The sequence below is a fragment of the Micropterus dolomieu genome, linkage group LG13 (genome assembly GCF_021292245.1).
Source record: "Micropterus dolomieu isolate WLL.071019.BEF.003 ecotype Adirondacks linkage group LG13, ASM2129224v1, whole genome shotgun sequence".
Taxonomy (NCBI): domain Eukaryota; kingdom Metazoa; phylum Chordata; class Actinopteri; order Centrarchiformes; family Centrarchidae; genus Micropterus; species Micropterus dolomieu.
Window position 1 is genome coordinate 3843462 of NC_060162.1, and position 21448 is coordinate 3864909.

Consider the following 21448-nt stretch of genomic DNA (forward strand, 5'->3'; position numbering starts at 1 on the left):
GAGTTAATGGCTGGAAGATACAATACAAATATTTATCAAAACATATTGAGGGTAATTTTACAAATCTGAGCTGTGAAAAGGAGAAAGGAAAGATTAGCTAAATTAAATTTTTTTTAATCTAAAACTTTATCACAAGTAGGAGTGGGCGATATGGGCGGTATAGATCTTGCTATACAGTTTATAAGTTAGTTTAGACTTTCTTGTCGCACAGGCAGATGAGACGTTTGAAGCCAGCCTCATATCTGTTAAGTGTAAAGCTAAAACCAGCAGGCAATTAGCTTAGCTTAGCTTAGCTTAGCTTAGCGTAAAGACTGGGAACAGGGGGAAACAGCTAGTCTGGATAATTTCAAAGTTCAGAAATACACCTACCAGCACTAAAGCTGAAAAATCACGTTATATCTTGTTGGATCCAGGTTCGAAATAGCGAGGTGCTACAGGGAGCTCAGCTCCCCTGAAAGAGACATGAGCTTCCTAGAAGCCTCATTTGAGAAATTTAAAGGGGTGGGGGGGTGCTCTAAAACATAATTTGGTGCCACTCTTTCTTTGTATAAATGCGTGCAGTATTTTCCTATATATATTATATATATAAAGTATATTTTTGCACATGGGCAGGCACATTCATGTATGCTTGTGCATGTGTACAGTACCATCCCACACCTACACCCCAAAAATCTGGCTCCTGAAGGCCTCTGCGTAATTTAAACACTGGTTGGATCCACACACAAGCAATAAAGTAAAGAAGAGAATTTGTACGATAGGGGAAGTTACACATCGTACGTATTATTTCTGACTGAGTCTTTCATCACTGTGAGTTTGCCAGAAGGTGCTGCTCAAAAGTGATGTCAGGTCTGGAACAGCAATCTTATGCTGATTGCGGCTCATTTTCGGTCATTTCAGACCGTCTTGAAGGCTGAGAAGTACTGTACACCAAAGAATATTTTTTCATGTTCTTACCGCTGCTATTTCTGACTGGTGTCCACATGAAAAACTAACAATCTGGTGCTGCTCCACTGCGACAACAAGAAAGTGTGAGGTATCATGACATTAGCTCAGCAGCAAAACTGCACATTTAAAAAGGTTTTAATATTTGATAGGTTTGAAAAGGTATTAAAAGTATATAGTTTATGTAAATCGTTTTTCAGTATTAAAAATGTCACTCTGAAAAAATAAAAACACTATAGTAAACAAATGCTGCACCACCCTTGAGGCATTTATAAACTGTTTCCTAAACAATTAGCATAAAATGCAATATAACATAATATATACCGTATGTATATATTGAAATTAAGATTTAAAGTAACATATATCATTACGTTACCCATCCCTAACTTATGTTTGTTGATTATAACTTATCAACAAACAATCAAAGAACAAAACCTTCCAATTAAAACTATTAAACCTTACTGATCGGCTCCAGTTGATCATCTATGATTTATTTTAGACCGTCTGCACAAAGAAACACACTGGACACACGGAAGATCAGTCACCACAGCCCTGGTACAGAGTAGTCACGGATATTTATGTACAAAAAAACAGTCTGTTTGCACACACAGCAGATATGAACACAGCAGATCGAAGAATAGCCAACATCCAACATTATTGATTAACACAAACACACACATCAAGGTTGTTTATATTTCTCATACAGTATTAAAAGACAATAAAATATTCCACAAAACGGTGCCACAGGCACAGAATCATGATATTAAGCAAAATACTAAATCCAGTGAGACAAAACTGGTTCTTCCAGGACACAATGTTTTATATTCACACTGCATCACACGTTTGCAAAGTTAAGAAAGCAGCACACACACGTACACAAACAAGCATATGGGAGTAGTTAAACGAAGGTAAACACACACACAAACAACCTGACAGCTTTACTTTGTGTTTGGAGACATAAAGGGGCCAAAGTCTAATCTGTGACAGCAATCTAATTAACTATGGTTTTCACAACTGTCCAAAGTGTTTCAGCAGAAAGCCGATGAGTTTAGCTGTGGCCCGAGGCAACGAAAAACTGCTTTCGAAAAAAGCTTGAGTGAGAGAGAGAGCTGTTGGTGAAGAAGTCTGAGATGCTCCAAACAAGAAAAGAAATAGGGTTAAATCTGAAGTTTTGTATTTTGTATTCATTCAGGTTGTGATTATGTAATCCAGGCAGCTCTGTAACGTTGTAGTATGACATGTACTTTAAGGTAAGGCTCTCAAATTAAACATAGTTACCTGAATAACAGGGGTGGAAGAAGTACTCAGAGAATGTACTTCAAGCAGCAATGCCACTGTGTAGAAATACTCTGTTAAAAATAAAAGTCCTGCATTCAAAATGTAAGTACTAGTATCGAAATATAGTACCAAATATAAAAGTATTCATTTTACTGAACATTTCCGAATAATTATATATATATTATATTATTAAATTATAATTATTGATGCATTAATGTGCATCACTTCAATGTTGCAGCTGGTGAAGGTGGGGCTAATTTTAATTAGTTGATATACTGCTCTGTATTTGTAGTCTAACATATTATTATTGATTATAATATGTTTTATTTGCTATATACTTACTAACTAAATATATCAAATCCATGTAGTGGAGTAAATTGTACATAATTGTCCTCTAAAATGTAGTGGAGTACCCAGGCAGGTCCCATCAGCTGTCACTAATTAACACGAGTAACTTGATAACAGGCCAAAACTAAACTTGTCTGCTGTCGTGTTAAAGTGCTCTCTGCAGCCGGTGTCAGTACTTGTCCAAGGATTATTTACGTATGGGGGAAAAATGTGCCAGGTTAAGTAGCTACAGCTGATTCGTCAGTGTGTCACATACTACATATGTTTTTATTCAACATTTAGGTAAAAATATGTATTGGATTAGACTTGATATTAGCAGATACCCAACATTAAACTTGGGACGCCCCTAATTGTAACTATATTGGTAACATGCCCTCCCTGCAGTTGCATATGTTATAGGTAAACTTGATAATCTTCATTCAGTGGATGTGTAGCTCATATGAATATACAGTACATGAGCACACTTTTCACACTCACTGAAGCAAACACGTGCATGCAAACCTACTTCTCTGTCCTTGAGCTTCATGGCCAGCACCAGTTGGTTTCTGTGATTGGCCAGTGCTTCTCTGTAACTGCCCTTGGAGAAGAGGGCAGAGCCAAGGTTCCCATGAGCCCTGCATTCCCCTGACTGGTCACCTGTGGACGAGACAAAGAGTACGAGACGTTCGCTACAACAGTTTCATTTGCGTCACACTACACTCCAACGCTTTCTCCTCTTCCATACCTAACGTCTTGGTCACCTCCAGGTCCTGCTGCATGTAGGCCATACTCTTCTCTGCGTTACCTAAAGACCAGTACGCGGAGCTCAGGGCCGAGAAGACGGATCCACGCAGCTTTAATGAACATGTGCCAATCTTCAGCCCCGCTTCCAGCACCACAACAGAGGCGCCGTGGAAACCGTGGGTCAGCAGTTCCTGACCGATGACCGACACGACCACGAACGGGCTCTTGTCCAGCTTCATCTTCTGTAGCTGCTGGTAGGTGGGCTCAAGGGTGTCTGTGAAGGTGTAAACACACACACACACACAAAGACTGTGGTGAGGTAAGGAAAGGAAATCAATCATCATTTTCACTAGGAAGCAGAACAACACAAAACAGCTGGCAGACAGGGCTGCGTTTGGGGTCCACTGTTGTCATTACATTAGAGACGGGACTGGTCTTAATTTGGTACCAACTCCTGATTGGTAACTGCTGTAACCCCCGACGAGCTCCTGTAGCATTTGCTGCTGCTGTCAATATTTGAAACTCATTTGCAGACTGTTAAATTAACCCTCTTCCTCCCAACAACTGTCAGCTAATAATGATGTGCTCCTCAGCTCTGTTGTGTTTATATTGTGTGGACTGTAGTTATAGTGGACAGGCGAATGCTCTGAAGAATGGGCTAACTGTAGCAAAGATAATCAATAGGTGCATTACAGTTGATAACTGTGCAGCACATTTACTCATTTACTTTAAGTACTGTAATGAAGTACCAATTTGAGGTACATATACTTGAGTATTTTCTTTTCATGCCAGTTTCTACTTCTACTCCGCTACATCTCGCTGGGAAATATTGTACTTTTAACTTCACTACATTTATCTGACAGCCTTCGTTGCTGGTTACTTTACAAATTAAGACAGTTTACAGCGGAAATATTCGTCGTCACAATGTGAATTTCCAGCTTCACAAATGTGACCACTTGCTGCTTTTCCTTTTGATTATTTGAATAATAACGGGTTGTCATCTTGAGGATTGGTCTGTTGGTTGGACAAAACAAGCATTGTGAAGGGTTCACAAAGCAAACAATCAATCAATTAATGGAGAAACTTAACAGCAGATTAATCCATTATTTTAATACTTTAAGTACATTTTCCTTTTGCATTTACTTTTACTTGTAACAGTGTATTATTAAAGTGTGGTATTACTTTTACTTAAGTAAAGGATCTGAATACTTTGTCTAACACTGAAACTGTGGTAACACTGGAGACCTAATGGGACAACACGAGATACGTAAATTCAAATTTTGGGGGATTTTTGTTATCAGATGAGACAACTTCTCAGTTATTTATTAAAAAAACTAACATTACAGCTGTTGGAAATGCATACAGAGTGATGGGATATATAAGAAAATATAAGGGATTACTTGGTCCGCGCCAATTTTGTGTACAAGACTAAGTCCACTCAACACACACAAACACGCCTACACCCTCTTCCAAAGGGCAACTATCATTGTGGCAGTTACAGTGCAATAATACTACTACCACCCCCACACAAGCAAAACATTACCCATTAACAGTGTCATCACTTGTGCATCCACACACGTAATCTACATGATATGCTGTCCCTGTGGTCTTGCTTATGTTGGGAAAACTACTAGAAAACTCAAACAAAGGATCATTGAGCACAAAAGTACCATACACAGAAATGAGCCGTACACTTCTCACCATGATATTGCTTCACTACGGCTCTGTGGCATTGAACAGGTCACCCTACCACCCAGGGGCGGTGACCACGATAAGTTACTGAAACAGCATGAGGCTTACTGGATTTCTCCTCTGCAAACACTGACTCCAAAGGGACTTAATGATGAATTCCTGCTTAACATTTTCCTGTGATTCTCAATATTTTTACCCATTTATTTTCTATATAGGCTATGCTTTATTACTTAAGATTCACCTGAGCGTCTCCCTGTCCAACCCAAAACAGTCCTGGATACACTTGAATTTGCACATATATTATCACGACCATTAAATATTGTGTCCTGTTGATTGTGTTCATTTATATATATATATGCACTGATGCTACAAGTTATTTGTTGCACGTATATAATAATATGGAGATTTTAACATTTATGGTGATGATTTTTTCCCCTTTTTCTAGAAATTGTATAAATGTCATTTTTAGTTAACATCTACATTATTGAAGCATGATATTGTTGTCTTTTGGACCTATTGTTGGGCCATATGTTGTGTGTATTATGATTTTTTTCCTCTATTCATCTATTATTCGTTTTTTTTATTATGGTATTTCCTCTTGACTATTTGTCTATTGATATATAAGGTTCGAGCAAGATTTGAGAGCATGCATACTCATGAGTGCACTTTATGAGATTGTTTTGATATACATTCAATATACAGAAATCTACATTTATCCCATAGAAATATGAATGAATGTTTTATAATGGTTGCCTTATTTTATGAGGAAGTAAGTGATTGGTGTAGACAAACAAGTCACCTCCTACAAAAGATGGCTTCTCACTATGTAACACCATTTGCCTGATGAAGGTCTAGTACCAATATATATATTTTTTGCAAGTTACACGGTGTGCAGGAGTTTACTTTGCTAAGAGCTGCACACCTGCAAACATGTAGATTACATTTGCAAAATGTTGAAAATGTTCATTCGGAGGCTTCACGAATTCACGATAGTAACAGCGTCACAATGGACTCTATATGTCAGACATCATGATAAAACATTCAGCCATAAACATGGATTTCCCTTCCTAATTTTGTGTGATTATGTCGACCAAATTACATCGGTGAATATTTTTTTTCAAGGATATTTACTGCATGAACATTTCTCCTCGTCATGAAGATTTATTGATGAGTGGGCATTTTTATAATTACACTTTCCTGCTGAGATTAACACACAGTTAAGAGGTGATAGTTATATTCAGATCACTGTGAAAACGCTTGGTTTGCATGAGGATGGGGGTTGTGGAGCATCGTCGGCTCTGACACGTTGAGATTGTTGTGAAACTCAGACGACAAGCAGCCAAACAAGAGTGTGAAAATGCAACTGATCGCTGCATGGAGACATCTGAGATGGTGCACTGTGGTTGTATGATTATGAAGTGTGTCTCATAGCCAGTGGATGCATATATTCTCAAATGTTTGATATTTATGGTAGGCAGCAAGTGTGGCCTGAAACCACAGAAGAAAAGACATGGTGACTGAAGTTTAGCTTGTGTGTCAGTGATCTATTCAAGGTCACAGCCGAGAGTGGCGGTTAATTTTCTACTCCAGCTGCATGGCTCTGTGAATGGCAATGTTGACCCACCACTTTGGTCAAGACTGAAATATCACAACAATTATTGGATGGATTGCCATGAAATTTAGTACAGATATTTATGGTTCCTCTGGCGCCACCAAGAGGCTCACTAATGGTTTTCATTGGATGGATTGCCATGAAACAGGCAAGTCTCGCTCATAGACAATTCAAACAAAACGTGAGTCAGAGTTGCAAAAAGTAGTTTGTTGTGTTGGAGTAACGTTAGGAAATAGTCTTGGTCTTGGTCTTAGTCAGCTCCTCTATGTACACAACAAACTCCTCTCCCTTGTTTCCACTGGTGTCTTTCTGCAACAACTCGCCTCTCCCGAGATTTCAGAGTGAGAATTGTTCTTGAACAAGGCTTCAGCTTCCTGTTGAAAACAGAGGCGGTCACCAGGAGCCCCTCGTAGGGATCCTTTCTATGATGTTGTCAGTCTGAGCCTGTCGCTGGCAAAAAGAAGCACGTTTTATGAAGCATCTACTGCACGGATTCAAAACTTTTTGTACCTACTAGTCATTTCAACACCAACATGTGTGAAAATAGGTTTAAAAGGACCAAAAATTTCCTATAAGATAAGATTAAGATAAAGGTTGATAATTTCACGTTTTTTAGTTCTTAGGCAAATGACCTGATGCTGATTAATGCAATAATTACATTCAAACTCTTATCTACAAAAAGAATATTGGCACATATGGTATTTAATGAATCAGATCCTCATTGGTAGTTTGTTGACTTTGTGTAACAGAAGGACCACAATTTTGAAATTAAACGGTTCCTTACCGCCTGCTTATCCTCTGATGTGCTACTTGCAGCACCCAGCTGACTTACAACCTGTCAGATATTATCATTTACCCACCCATTGTCTCCAGGCTGGACTCAACATTTGCCAACTGCAATCTTTCCCATTCAACTGATAGTGACAACTGTTCCGTTCTGGTTGGGTCAAAACTGTCTGTCAGAGCTCCGCGCTGCACTGTCTGAAAAGTAAAGAGGAGGTGGAGACCATTCAAGCTAGCATTTTACATGGGCCGCCCTCCACCTCTTTATCACTCTATAGGGACATTTGGTGGGATTTGCAGCCTTACTTTGAGCGCTAAACAGTCAAATTGCATTTGACCTTATTCACGTGCAAAGGAGCAGTGAAACGTCTGTGTTGGGGCTCATTGAATAGGCATTTAGAAGTGACAAAAAGTAACATTTGAAGGAAGAAATAACAAACTTAAGAGTTAAAGTAATAAAAATGCAGCCTTGCCAAGTTCAACACACTCCAAGGTTTTGCTGCTTCAGCTTCATTTGGTCTGGTTTCATCTGAATTGACTGAATTATTTTAAACAATGACAGACAAAATCTGAAGGCCAACCATCATTTTGACAGATTAGGACTGTGGGCGATACACAGTACCATACTACCGTACCGTTACATTTTTTACAAGCAACACTGTCAGTAGCCATATGTAGACCACCTGGTGTAGATCACGTGTCCAGTTGGTGGCTAGTATTCACATTAAAAAGTAATTGTCTAGTAGTCATGACCTCCTTTTCTAGCTGGCTTTTAGGCATCCCATTGCAAGGCTATATCGCTACATAGTCAAGCTATCGCAAAATGTCACGGCAGCCGAGCATCCATAGTTTCTCTTGAAAGCCCAGTAATTGTGATATGGCTGGTAAACGAGGTAAAAAAAGAGCGATTGATGTGGTGGAAGGTGAAGGACAAGCAAGTAATACTGATAATGTTTATCAACAAGCGGCAGATATTAAAAAGGCTATATGTTACATTATCATTAAAATACTTTAATTAAAATAATTTTTGAACGACCCTTTCAGTCAAAAGTTTAACATAACGCAGTCTGGTATGACCAATTTTAGTTTATACTTGCTCACTTCAAAAAGATATTGATACTTAACTAAGTTAGTTTATTGACTTTACTGTTCAACTTATCTTTTATACTTAATGTTAATGTGATGCTACGTTTTAGCATTTTTTAATATCACATAATTGCCACTTTTACATCGGCTCTCTTTTGCACTCCAGACAAATGCGCAACATGTGCTAAAACATCCCGGCACCAGGTCATATTTAGCTGCACTATATACAAAAGAAATGAACAGCTGATCTCATTTGCATCTGTAGTTTTATTAAATATATAATACTAAAAAGAACGATTGTGGTGATGAAAAATGTTGCAGTCCTCACACTAATTTCAGGCACTGGCATTGAGATTGGCTCTACTTTTTAACATCTTCCCTAGCTGATGCCCCACAGCACATCATCCTATAAAAAAGACATCAGCTAACCCAACAGGAGACAGATAACCCAGGAGGCCTCCTCGTCCATTTTGTTGACAGTGCAGCTCTATCCTGTGCTTACTGCATTTTGGTCTTCTTCACGGTCCAACATGTTGTTCTTCCTCCTGCTTACTCGAGCATGACAACTCCTGGCAACACTTGATACCAGGCTTGCTGCTTTCAAGCTCATGGGAGATCGAGTTTTGGAGGTTGTAGCCTCTGGACAGCAGAACAACCTCCCACAGTGCATCAGATCTGCACAGTACAGCTTTGCAGTAGCTCGGCCAGAACTCTGTTACATACTGTGTCTGCCACTGATCACAACAGGCTCTGATCACTATCAAAAACTGATTCTACTTCTTTTTGCAATGCTGCTGTTAAAATTTTGTTTGCTTTTTGTTAATGCTTTACTTAAGATTTGCTCATTAGGTCCCTTAGAACTAGCCTTCGGATCTATAAGCTCTACCTCGAAGGGAAATACTGTGAACACTTGAAAAGATATTATCTCCGGTGTAAAAGCAGATGCAAAATTCCACTTGTATAGACATTTGCTGCAGCTTGCCAAGTAAACGGCTATTCCCAAAAAGCCTTGCTCTCATTTTGATACTGCTGAAGGGCAAAAACATAATCCTGTGCCAGTTCTAGCCTGCAAACCATTCTTGATTGTATGCACTCTTCCTTCATCTTCTTATGCTGTTAAAATCGGCACATAAAAGTGCACTGTGAACTGCGGGGCAAATAGATCAATGACACGCAAGAATCTACCTTGTAAATATTTCAACGTGAGCCCCACAAGAAGCAAACTCATGCTAATAAACATGGTAGCAAACTAACCCAGGCCCTCACTGTTCTCAGCTCTTTAGAGTAAGCACATATGATTCTTGGATATGGAAATGAACCTAATCAGAAACGAGATTAGATATATCTTCAGTAACTTCCTGCCTTTTTGACCCTTTCCAAACTCATTAAATAGGTCCCTCTGATATTAGGACAACGTCCGCCCACTGTTATTGATCCCTCTCTTTCCACTGGCACATACTGTCTGCATCTAAAGAAGCTGTGATTCAAACCCCTAAATCCTAGATCATGATGTTCTAAACAATTACAGACCATCTTCAAATCCCCATTATCCCTATAGTTCTCAACTGAACATTAACAACTAAATTAACTGGTTTTAAACAAAATACTTTCTTTAGACAGTTTTTAAGATCAGTCAACATTGTAAAGAACTAGTATAACATCCTTTTGCTTTCTCGCTGACAGTTAAGCCTAGTTCCTACTGCACGATTTTACCGTCTCATAGTTCAGCTATGATCAGGGGTAAATCAGTGATCGATCTGCGGCCACCAGTCGTTATGAACTACTCAACGACGCATCAAAACGGCTCCCCGACGCATCGCTACGTTTTTCTCTGCGAAACACTTTTTACTCACCTCCAGCTCTCTCTGTAGCTCAGACAATCCCTGCTACCTGCGTGTGCTAATCCATTCTTTCACCCAGATTTTGTCTTTACAATTGGTATCTTTATACAAACAAAACAGCTGTTTTGTGTGTAGGTTCGCCTCATTTCCCATTTCACATTTCACGTGTGTTTTCTTGACAAAACTTGGTTTGGAGACCTGTGTCAGGTGACACAGCCCCTGTGACCCCCTGTCACCGATCAGTCACGTAGTGTTAACGCCACAACGACTTCAAGACGGTGGTGGTGATGACGGAGTGGATAAGACACATGCCTTTGGTGTGAACACCCGGGTTCGAATCTACTGTGAGACACCGATGTGTCCCTGAGCAAGACACTTAACCCCTAGTTGCTCCAAAGGCGTGCGACCTCTGACATATATACCAATTGTATGTCGCTTTGGATAAAAGCCTCAGCCAAATGAATAAATGTAAATGTAAGACTCCGAACAGCAGGGTGATCTGCCACGCTGAAAGTCGTGTAGTCTGCACGAGCTTTAGATGACAAGATTGATACCACTTTCATGTCTGTACATCAAGCACAGAGCTGGAGTCAGGATGTGCTTAGCGGGGGGAAAAAGCGGACATGTTCCTCACAACGGTATGAGATGTCATATGTTGTGTTTGTAGTGTTGTAGCCCCCGAGTGTTTAGCTTTATTTATAAAGCCTGATATAAGGGATTTACCTCAAGGGACTTTACATACATCATTAGACCTTCAATTCAGATAATGAAAAACTCCCACCAAAAAACAGGGTTTGTTTTAAGGACGTGACATTTTCCACCTTTGTAACATGGTCAAAATTTTATTCACTGTTAATATGAAGATATGTAAAGAGAATCAAGTTCCCTATGCATGGAATCAAATCTGTTCTGTGATTAGGCCAAATTGTGTACAAATCCTAAAATCTAAACCAATTTGTTTTTATTTTCAGTGGCCTGAGAACCAAGAGCGACTGAGACTCTTCTGCCATCATACATTAAAGATTAAAACTGCTCAGAAGATCATTGGTGCCCATCTCCCGAGCATCAGTGATATCAGTGAGGTGAGGTGACTACGCAGAGACCAAAGAATACTAAAGGACAGTACCCACCCAGCCACAGCCTGTTCACCCTGCTGCCTTCTGGGAAGAAATATAGAAGTTTCTGCCACCAGACTGCAGAGCAGCTTTTTCCCTCAAGATATCAGACTCTTAAACTCTAATTCATCTGCAGCACTGCTCCATTGATTATAGTTTATTTCTGTTTTTATAATTGCTTCTATATTAATGTATATTATCTGCTATGTAGCAGGGTTATAAACCCAATTTCACTTTTATTATATAGTGAAATACTATACTAATAATAATATACTATACTAATATAATACTAAATAGATATAACTTGTTATATAGTGTCAGTGGATACAGGTTCTCTAACGATTCAGGCAGCAGTGGATCCGAGTCCTTCAACAAGTGGATGCTGATAATGACCAAATTGCTCCCTAACACTGACTAATTTCAATTGCAACTTTTTTTCTACATCCAACTTTTGTTGATGTGTCTCTTTTCTCTTATCTGTTTCTTTGTCACATCAAATGTGCGTCTATTTCTTTGTAAGATCTGACTCATCAAAAGCATATTTTTTATTTTTTCATAACCCAGTCCCAGAGGAGGGAAACTGAATAAAAGAACACTGGAAAAGTGTTAACTTGACAGTTTCTCCAGGCGCCTCCAGCTCACTCTCCTCTCCTATGACTTTCAAACACAGAGTTGTTGAAGAAGAGTCAAACAAACGTTGTTTATTTGTCTGTATAACTCTGCCTCGTGTTGTTGTGCCATATGCTGACAAAAAGACGAGATGCATGAGGCAGAGAATGAAGACGGGCAATGTGAACTTTGTCAGACAAGCCAACACATTCTCACTCCCAATCTCGTCACGTATAGACACTTGGTCAAGACCCCTTGGCGTTGCTTTTTAATGCCCTGGGTACCCCTTTAGCGTCGTTGCTGGACGTGTAGGGCTCCGCGGTGAAGTTAGCAAGAATAAATATGCAACTTTCAAAATAAAACTAGTGGTTAACGTTATGAAACAGTTTGGTCAGTTTTAGGTAGGACTGGGCAATAAAATAATAATGATAATTATCGTGACATATTTTTCCTCAATTACAATATAACAAATGTTCAATAAATGTTTGATTTGACTAATTTGAATCACAAAGATTTTTTCTAGTAAGTTATTTATTTTGTTGAGGAAAAGGGACTGAAAAAAGATTTTATCATAATAGTTCTGCCTCAGATTTGGTAAGTGATCCACTGTTTGGCATCAAGTGTTTGTTCTGACCATAAAGAAAATTTTAAAACCACAATCTGGCTTCTTCAACTCAGGAGCAAAAATCAGCCTTTAAACTTGAAAACTAATAAATTGAATGATGAGGCAACAATACTACTTGGTTGGGTTTAGGAAAAGATTGAAGATGAGTTAAAATAACTACGTTAGTTACGTTACTTAACTTACGTAAGTGTTAAGTAATGTAACTTACGTAGCTTACTAAAAACAATCAATGTTGACTTTTTGTTTCAAATGAACAACGGTCTCAAGGGTCTCAAGTCCAGTTTCTGACCCAACCATCCACCTCAACCACCTCTTTACTCCTTGTCTGTTTTTCATATCCTACATCTGTTTTTAGCGTTCATAAATGATGCCCCAGTTCGCTGAACTATGAGGCTAAGGGGCTTCCCAGTGTGTTACAAACTGACGGCAAGGAGTCTTGACCATATGTCCTTATGTGACGACTTGGGAGTGAGAACGGGTTGGACAAGCCTACCTCTGAGGGGTGACTTCATGGCAGCCTCCACCATGCCGACAAGCAGCTGGAGACTCTTGGGGTCCTGGGCGAGGCCGGAGGCGAATGCTGCCAGGGCATCGGCATGTCGACCCAGGTACTGCAGGGCAACCCCCTGTCGGAAGTAGGCCTGCAGGAAGAAGAAAAGTTAGATATCAGTTGAAGGGTAAAATTGAGGCTTTTGTATTCTTGTCATACTTTGTACAAGGACTGTTAAAATGGTCAGCCTGTCCTTACCAGAAACTCATTACACTCACTTATTATAACCCATATTTAAGTTTTTTGTTAGGCCACGACCTGCAGTTGCAGAAGAATTCAGGTGACGTAGTACAAAGAGCGACAATGCATAGATGAGTGGATGAGCAGAGTAAACCCTTGTCTCAGGAAACAGAGGTTTGTGTCCCGTGTTGAAGAAAGTTAAAGTTGACATGTTTTAAGTTAAATGACGTTTTGTAGATGACTTGCATCACTCAACTTATATAATGTACTTATTATAACCCAAACCACAAACTTTTCCTAAACTTAACCAGGTAGTTTTGTTGCCTAAATCTAACAAAACTACCAATGTTTCACAATGTTTTCCACACATTAAAGGCATAGGTTAAATTTCATGTTTCTTACCTTACGTACGTAAGGGCCAATAAGGGAACTTACGCTCAAGAGAATTGCATACACATAACAACCAATGTGTAAATTTCCAGTGCAGCTGTTCTAATCAAATGAAACAGTCCCTTCACTCCTGGTTTCAATAGTAAACCACCACAAAAATGACAATTACCAACAAAAAACACGATATTCTAAGCAGACATGTTAAATAAATCAAAGTCACAAAGTAACTTTCTTATTTCAAACAAATGCAGTGCCCCCCCACGTTAATGACTTCTTTTTAATATGTCCTTTTTTGTGCTTCTACTACCTTCTTCACGGCTCTCAGGGACACGCTTTTGTTCCGTCATCTGCAGATCCCACAGGGAGCATTTCAGAATAAGAGCGTTTTGCTTGCCTGATTTTGCTGACACATTTAGATTTTGTTGATTTGATGATAAGTGCTTGCTTTTTGCCCTTCTTCTATGGTTTAAGCAGGCTACGTAGTTAATTTGTTTCTTTTTTTGTCTGTTTTAATTTTGTTTATTGTTGATATACGATCGGGGGTCTGCACAGGGTATTTTATTTTTAAAATGGCTGCGTATTCTCTCCAGATCTGAGCGGAGAGACACTTTAAGCGTGAGCACAAACATAGAATAAAATGGCTGCGATCAGCTCCGGCAGCCGCGACGCAGACGGACTCAGTGGACTTTCAGAGTGAGTCTAGGGTCATGTAAACTTAAGCTAAGCTCCGCCCCCAATGTGCTGATTGTCTTGCTCCTCCTCTGGGTGGACCGACCGACTAACCGACTGAAACGGTCACCCTTAGAGTAAAATTTTTAGAAAACTTTAGGCGCTATTATCAGGTACATAACGATGATTATACATTCTCAAGAACAAGTATCTTGTGTAGGTAGACTAGGTTAGTGACACACCAGAGGTGTTCAGCGATATCCACATAACTGAAATAATGAAAAAGCCATTGTGCTTGAATGTGAGTTCAACCTTTACAACACTAACACAGCATGTACACACTCTCTCTGTCACACACACACACAAACAGCGCATACTTCATTAGGAGCCCTCGTGCATTTCACAACAAGATTAGAGACGATGAATCATGACATCAAATGCATGAGGAGGATCGAGGGGAAGACACACGCACACACAAACACCACACACTTCTTCTCTCACTGCCGACCAGACTGTAACTTAATTGTCCTGTCTACCTCTCTCTTCGCCTTCGTTCCTCCCATTTTCTCTCTCATTTATCATCCTGCCCTTCCTCCTCCCATTTAAGCATAATCTGTCATGACAGTGAATGAATGAAGACAAAGAGAAGAGGAATTAGATTACATGGCAGCTCCTGTCCCGCCTGCCACTCTCTGCACCCGCACTGTCTTTGTCCTGTCCTCATCTACAGACAGCGTCATTGAAACGAATGGAGCCAGGGGTCACGTCTAATCTAATGCATTAAGCCTTCAGTGGGTGTGTTGGTGTTGGAGCAGAATGTGAACAGGGCACGGTGTCGTTTCACTGCTGATTAACACAAAGTGGGATAAATGGTTGGTAATTACGGCTTTGGCCATATCCCTTAAATAACTCGTCACAAAAAAAGCCTGAAATCAGTCACAGCCACAATGGTAATATAATAATCTGTATTGACTGACCTTATGCCCAGTTATTTTCATTTTCATTTCATTTGCAGATTCTATTGCTGGCTAAAGTAAGTTAAAAGCATAGGTGTCATTTACACTGGGGACGCTGGGGACATGTCCCCACCACTTTTAGAAATGGGTGATTTTGTCCCACCACTTTTTGAAAGCACTTGCTAAAAGTTTTCTGAAAATTATCTTGCAACAATAAATGTTAAATAGCAAATAAAAATTCTTTGAGAAAGGTTTAATTGCCCAATAGGAAAATATCAAATGCAATGTAAATATAGATCTGCCTTGTCCAAAAAAAAAGTAACTTAAAAAACAAGCTGCTGATTACTGTATTCAACAGTATTTTTATATAATGAATTGTCACCGGCTGGCGACCTATCCAGGGTGTACCCCGCCTTTGGTCCAATGTCAGCTGGGATTGGCTCCAGCCCCCCTGCGACCCTGTACACAGGATAAGCGGTTGACGATGGATGGATGGAATGAATTGTCACTGGCCACATGAATTGTATTTCCTTTCATGTAAATTCCCACCATAAATTGGTGCAGAAAATGTCTAGAATGCAGGAAATCAAGAGTTTAATGCTCAAAATCTTCTGGGGGAGGACCCCAAGACCCCCAGTCGAATTGCCTATTTCATCACTGAATATTTCTTCTAAATAGCATTGTAGTGTTTCGTCACACCCCTCATATGAGCTCTTAAATGTCCCCACCACTTTTCAACACAATGTGACGCCCTTGTTCGAAAGCTGTGGCCCTGATTGATTTACTTAGCCTACTGTACATTTCTCAAAGTTGGGAACTTATGTCGGCATTTTGAAGAGGTCATATAGCCTGACATTGCCACAACCGCCACAGATATGGGGCTAAAAAAAAGAAGATATTTAGCGCAAAGTTAAAGGGATAGTTCAGGATTTTTGAAGTGGGGCTGTATGAGGTTCTCATTCATAGTTAGTGTTATTACCTGCAGTAGATGGATGAATAGCTAAACAATGTACTGCTGTGGACAAGGTCAGCAGCAAAACGTACGCTGTGTTTAATAATTTCAGGACTTTACCTTGCTGTCAAACAGCCATTTCCTTTGAAACTACATTTTCTCAACTGTAGAACTTCAGTATTCCTACACTTAAGCAAAACCTTGCTGCACGCTGTATAAAGGAACAGGCTGTCTCACGGGAAGGTAAAGTGCTGAAAATATTCAAAATTTAGAGTACTCATTAACTTTTTTCATAGGCCTTCTTGGTGGCTAAAATACATTTTTTCTGCTGACCTTGAAAACTGCTTAGTTTCCGTGCAGGTATAACTCTCTGCTTCCTCAAACTGGAGACAAGCTGGCCACCATCTATGTGGATAAGTCCCTCAGACAGCCCGCTTCAAAAATCCCAAACTATCCCTTTGAACTAGGTTAGTTTGTGTTGCAGTAGCTGATTTTGTCAGGTTGTTGGGAGAAAACAGGACATATGAAGATGTCACTTTGTGTTTGGGGAATTGTTCATGTTTACATGCAGTGTTTCTCACCAAAATGCACCTTGAGCTCTTTTTGACTGCTGGTAGTCAAAAATTCCACAAGCAGACGGATTTGGCATTACAGTTCTACAACACAGACATGGACAGCAGTGTTTCCCACAGAATGACAAACATCATATGTGTAATTCAAGGCACAGTTCAAACGGGATCAGAAAATAAGTTGTCTCTCGCCATTGACTACAATATATAGTTTTTCCTAAATAAGGATCCATGGGGTGGAAGTGACTTAGGCTATCTATTGGAGATTCGAGTGTGTTATGCTAGTAGCGGCTTTTTAACTCCACACCTCCAATTTTTTTTCTTATAGTCTTCAACCAACTCAAGTGACATCACTTGAGGTCATTCATCAGTCTTGAAACAGCTCCCTCCGAAGACACAAAAGACCTTATACTACTCTTTTTTTGTTGTTTTTTTTTTTTTTTTTTTTTACATCTAAAGCAATACTCACCATCACCTGGAAACTTTGATGTGTAAAATCAGACGACTACCCATTTTAATAGAATGCCATTTTAAACAGCAGATAAACCCGTCAACAATGGCTGAAAAATAGGACGCTGGCTCTGGCTCCCGGCACTGATGCCAAGTGTCCATACTGAGGAGAGAGAGACAGCATCCTGCCCTCTGACCCTCGTCCAGGCTGGAGAGGAGAGCAGCAGGCCTGGACTGGGATGAGGAGCTGGGCTGGTAAGTGGGGTGACATATGGACACCCCACCTGTCTGCCTACCTCTACTTAGCCCCTAAAATCTGTCCCCTTCACACTGATTTGGCTGCGGTATGGAGGATACAGTTTCTCATTCAGCCATTCATGTCCTATCCTTGAGTACATTTGACTTTTACCTTGATTGAAGCTTCTGGGAGGATCATTTCCATCAGATGAAGATGATTATATCAGAGGCGGAAAAGTTACAATCATAGCAAAGCGGCTATTATCTCTGCATGACTGTGTGTGAGTGAATGCACAGCACAATAGGTGAGTTGTTTGGTGTATGTGTGTAGATGTGTGCAGGTGTGTGTCAGAGCTCCCTACCCCCATCAAGGGTGTAAACATGCCAGAGCCAGACAGAAAGTGACAGCAGGAAGAGTCTGCCTCCACCACCACCTCCAGCCTCCTGCTCACACACATCCTGCCCATTAGCTCAGTCTGGCTACGCTGCCTGCTAAGCAGCACATGCAGGGGGTACAGCCCAGACAGTCTCACAGACACACACATCTCAAACACACATAAACACATTTTCTGTCTCATTTTTTCATCTCTCTCTCTCAGCAGTGTTCTGGAGCATCTCAGAAAAATCTTGTCAGATTAGAGAGTCTCTTCACAAACTGACGAGGTCGTGTTTGGCTTGCAGGTGTTTCACACTGATTCCCTGTCGAGCACTTAGACATCCTCTTCAACACCAGCTGACAGGTCTGTGTCAGTTAAAGTGAAGTGATCAATAAAAAGGACAGGACTAATCCTGGCAGTATGTGTGAGTGTGTTTGCACCTACAGTACCTACATGTGTATTTATTCTTTGTACAGGTGTGTATCCTTTCTGTGTTCATATATGAGGGCTGTGCTTATGGAGAAAACAAAAGGTCTAATTTAAAGCAGCTATAATCAGTATTTTTAATAACAATATATTAAAATGTCAGTGTGAAAGGGGTCTCGTAGTGATCTCTCCAAACCTTTGGAGAATGATCGGTCCGAATGTGCAGCTCTCCTCAGCTTTACAGAAGGTGAGTTTCAGGTCATTGTTTAGCTGTCTTTTACTTTGTTCACACTCATCGCTCTCAAAGCGTCTTTTCTGTTGTAGCAGGCAGCCGTTTTCATTGATTAAGCTGTAAAAGCCCACTGTACACTACCTGCTCAGCAGCAGGGAGACACATTTAACAACTTGCTGATGAACATAGTGGAGCATTTAACAGCTAAAGAACCAGATATTTCCCTTTGGAGCTGGTGGAGACCAAAACAGAGCTAAAAGAGAGAGAACACTGGGCTCACGTTCATTAGGTGGACACAAACACAAGACTGGGTGAAAATAAGAAACTGTAAGTTTAACACCTAAACTTAAGAGGAAGTGATATGTAAATGTCTCGCTTCCACCTCCAAGTGGCTTTTTTCAATTAGAAACAGTTACTGCAACACTAAGTAAGCTGGTTAAAGACGTAGGTAAGTTTGCACTAAAGATCATCATCTTAATCCGATATCTGATGTGAATGCGGTGTTGTTAATTATACGTCCTCTTTTTCCCCAAACATGTCCTCTAAAAAATGTGTCTGGCCAGGATTTCTAAATCACCCAAAATGTCCGTGATTCAGCTTCTCCTTTTTCGACAGTCGCCATTCACTGTGTGCGTTTTTGCATTACTTTCACCTTTCTCATTAGGTTCTGCCTTCTCGCACGCCACCATTGGTCGGTCATGTACACACCCTTCACGTAAATACTGGTCAAACTGCATCTCAATCATTACCCTCAGCACCACAGCAACAGCCAAGAAACAGAGCAGCAGCTTGTTTGTCAGCAGTGGCACATCGAGCCTGAACAGCATATAAAAATACCCAAAGGCAACACACACAGATGAACTACAGTAAAAATTCCTGTGGTGTTGTCGGGATCCGTGTGAAGCAGAATCCATGATCTGCAAAGCTGGCACGTATTGGTCAGTGTCAAATAAAGGTGCTAGCGATGCAAAATTGTAGCTAAAGGAGAGAGTTTGTCAGGTAAAGGTGTTGAAAGCCTCCTTCCCCACTGTCCTCTTTTTTTGAATACTCAGTTCAACTCCCATACTGCATTACAGTAAACAAGCTTCTTATGCTTTTATTTTGTAGGCAAAACCACTAAAGAGGAAGTGATTATGTGAGTAACTGTTGCTGTCATGACTGAGATCTATTTCAGCACCGCTATCAAAGCTTTTATATTTTTTGCCGCTATCAAAGCACCATAATCTGGCAGCGGGCCAGCATATTATTGCTGGCGGGCAGTTTTGGAAAGGGTGTATAATCACAAGAGAGAATGAATGAAGAGAGAATGAATGCCCTTGTCAATGTTTCTATAAAGTTTATCTAATGTGTGGTTTATAATGGACTGTGGTGCAGAAACAGTGACAGTGTTTCACACTCTTGGCTTTACTTTTTCTGTGTTATTTGTCAGTGGCCAAGTAACAATAGCATATGGTTTTACTGAATAATTAAGTAAATAAATATTCCTAAAGAAACCTCATTTCTTTTTGTGCATCTTTTGTGCTGTTGTCAGCCACCGTAGCTGTCCTACGCTCTTTGAAAGGTTTGGGGCAGTGGTAGACTGGAAAGTTGGTTGCAATTCACAACCCTCACCACTAGATGCCACCAAATCTTACACACTGAACTTTTAATGGATTTGCCCTCCACAAAAATGTGGACTTGTGTTTCCAACTTTGGTTCACACTGCCTACTACAAATTTAACAATCAGGGCACCGAATTTTGACTTGTATTTTACTATCTAGATATAAAATGGCAACCACAATGTTTGGAGACAAAACTGGAACTGGAACAAGCACGAAAAAATAAGCATAAGGTCAATAAACACAGATAATTACAGATATTGAAGTGGTGGACTGGCCAACTGGCTCAAAATTATTGGAGCGGTTCAAGGAGTGTGTATTTAAGAGAGTGATAATGGCAAATAAAATGAAGGAGAGAATGAGATTTAGCGAGAGATGTGTTACATGTTGGTGTGTCAGAGCGAAGGATGCACACCGGATGAACAGATGCTTCAATTACTGCTCGTAACTCACATTAATCGAGAACAGATGGCAGCACAAGTGGCAGGGGAGAGAGAGGGTGAGTACGAGAGAGAGGATCACATAAACCAGACATGATAGAGATTGATGTCTTTGCAAATCAGAGAATCTTCCTCAAAACAAGACAGACCAAACCTTAAATCTCATTTCATCTGGACACGAAATAGATTGAACCTTATTTTTTTCCATTGGGTTCCTTGTGACTGAACAGATTTAACACTGTTCAGAGGATGTGGAATAGGTGACCTAGAGTAATTTGTTAGAGATAGAGGAGGCTCGGGGGAAAGAGAAGCCTGGCGCCAGCTTTAATATTATTTTCTTAATATATTTTCTCTCAACAGACGGAAAATAGTAAAAAACAGTATGTTAAACTATGATTGAAATATTTACTATGTCCAGAGCATCATACAATTCTACCTCTGGTCCCAAAGAGGAACACAGTTCGGTGGTAATTATCAATACTAGTTTAGTTTTAGTATTAAAGGATAATTCCTTTTGTTTGAGCTTGGGTTTTATTTTCGTGGTTATGGCATTGGGTATAATAAAACTAAACTCACCAAATTAATTGATGAGAACTGCGGTAACTGCAACATTGCTGAAAAGAAGTCAGATGGGGCAATAAACATGATCAGCCAGATTATCAGGCATTTTATCTAGGGGTCAAACCAAAAGTGAGTGCACCAACATGTTGGTAATAACTGTACAACTATAGTAGGTCAAAGCTGAAGCAGAAAGTTCATTTAAAACT

The 21448-nt window shown here is 40.0% G+C and overlaps 1 protein-coding gene across 2 annotated transcripts in view; it reads right to left on the reverse strand.

Moving 5' to 3' along the window:
* The window catches only part of ttc28 (tetratricopeptide repeat domain 28), a 165470-nt gene that overhangs the window by 53440 nt on the left and 90582 nt on the right, over positions 1-21448 (reverse strand). For both annotated transcript variants that reach the window (XM_046067824.1, XM_046067823.1), the window contains exons 3-5: positions 13148-13295; positions 3293-3565; positions 3074-3204 (exon numbers count right to left, since the gene is read on the reverse strand). In XM_046067824.1, coding sequence (XP_045923780.1) covers positions 3074-3204; positions 3293-3565; positions 13148-13295 — 552 coding nt within the window. The remainder of the gene's footprint in view (positions 1-3073; positions 3205-3292; positions 3566-13147; positions 13296-21448) is intronic.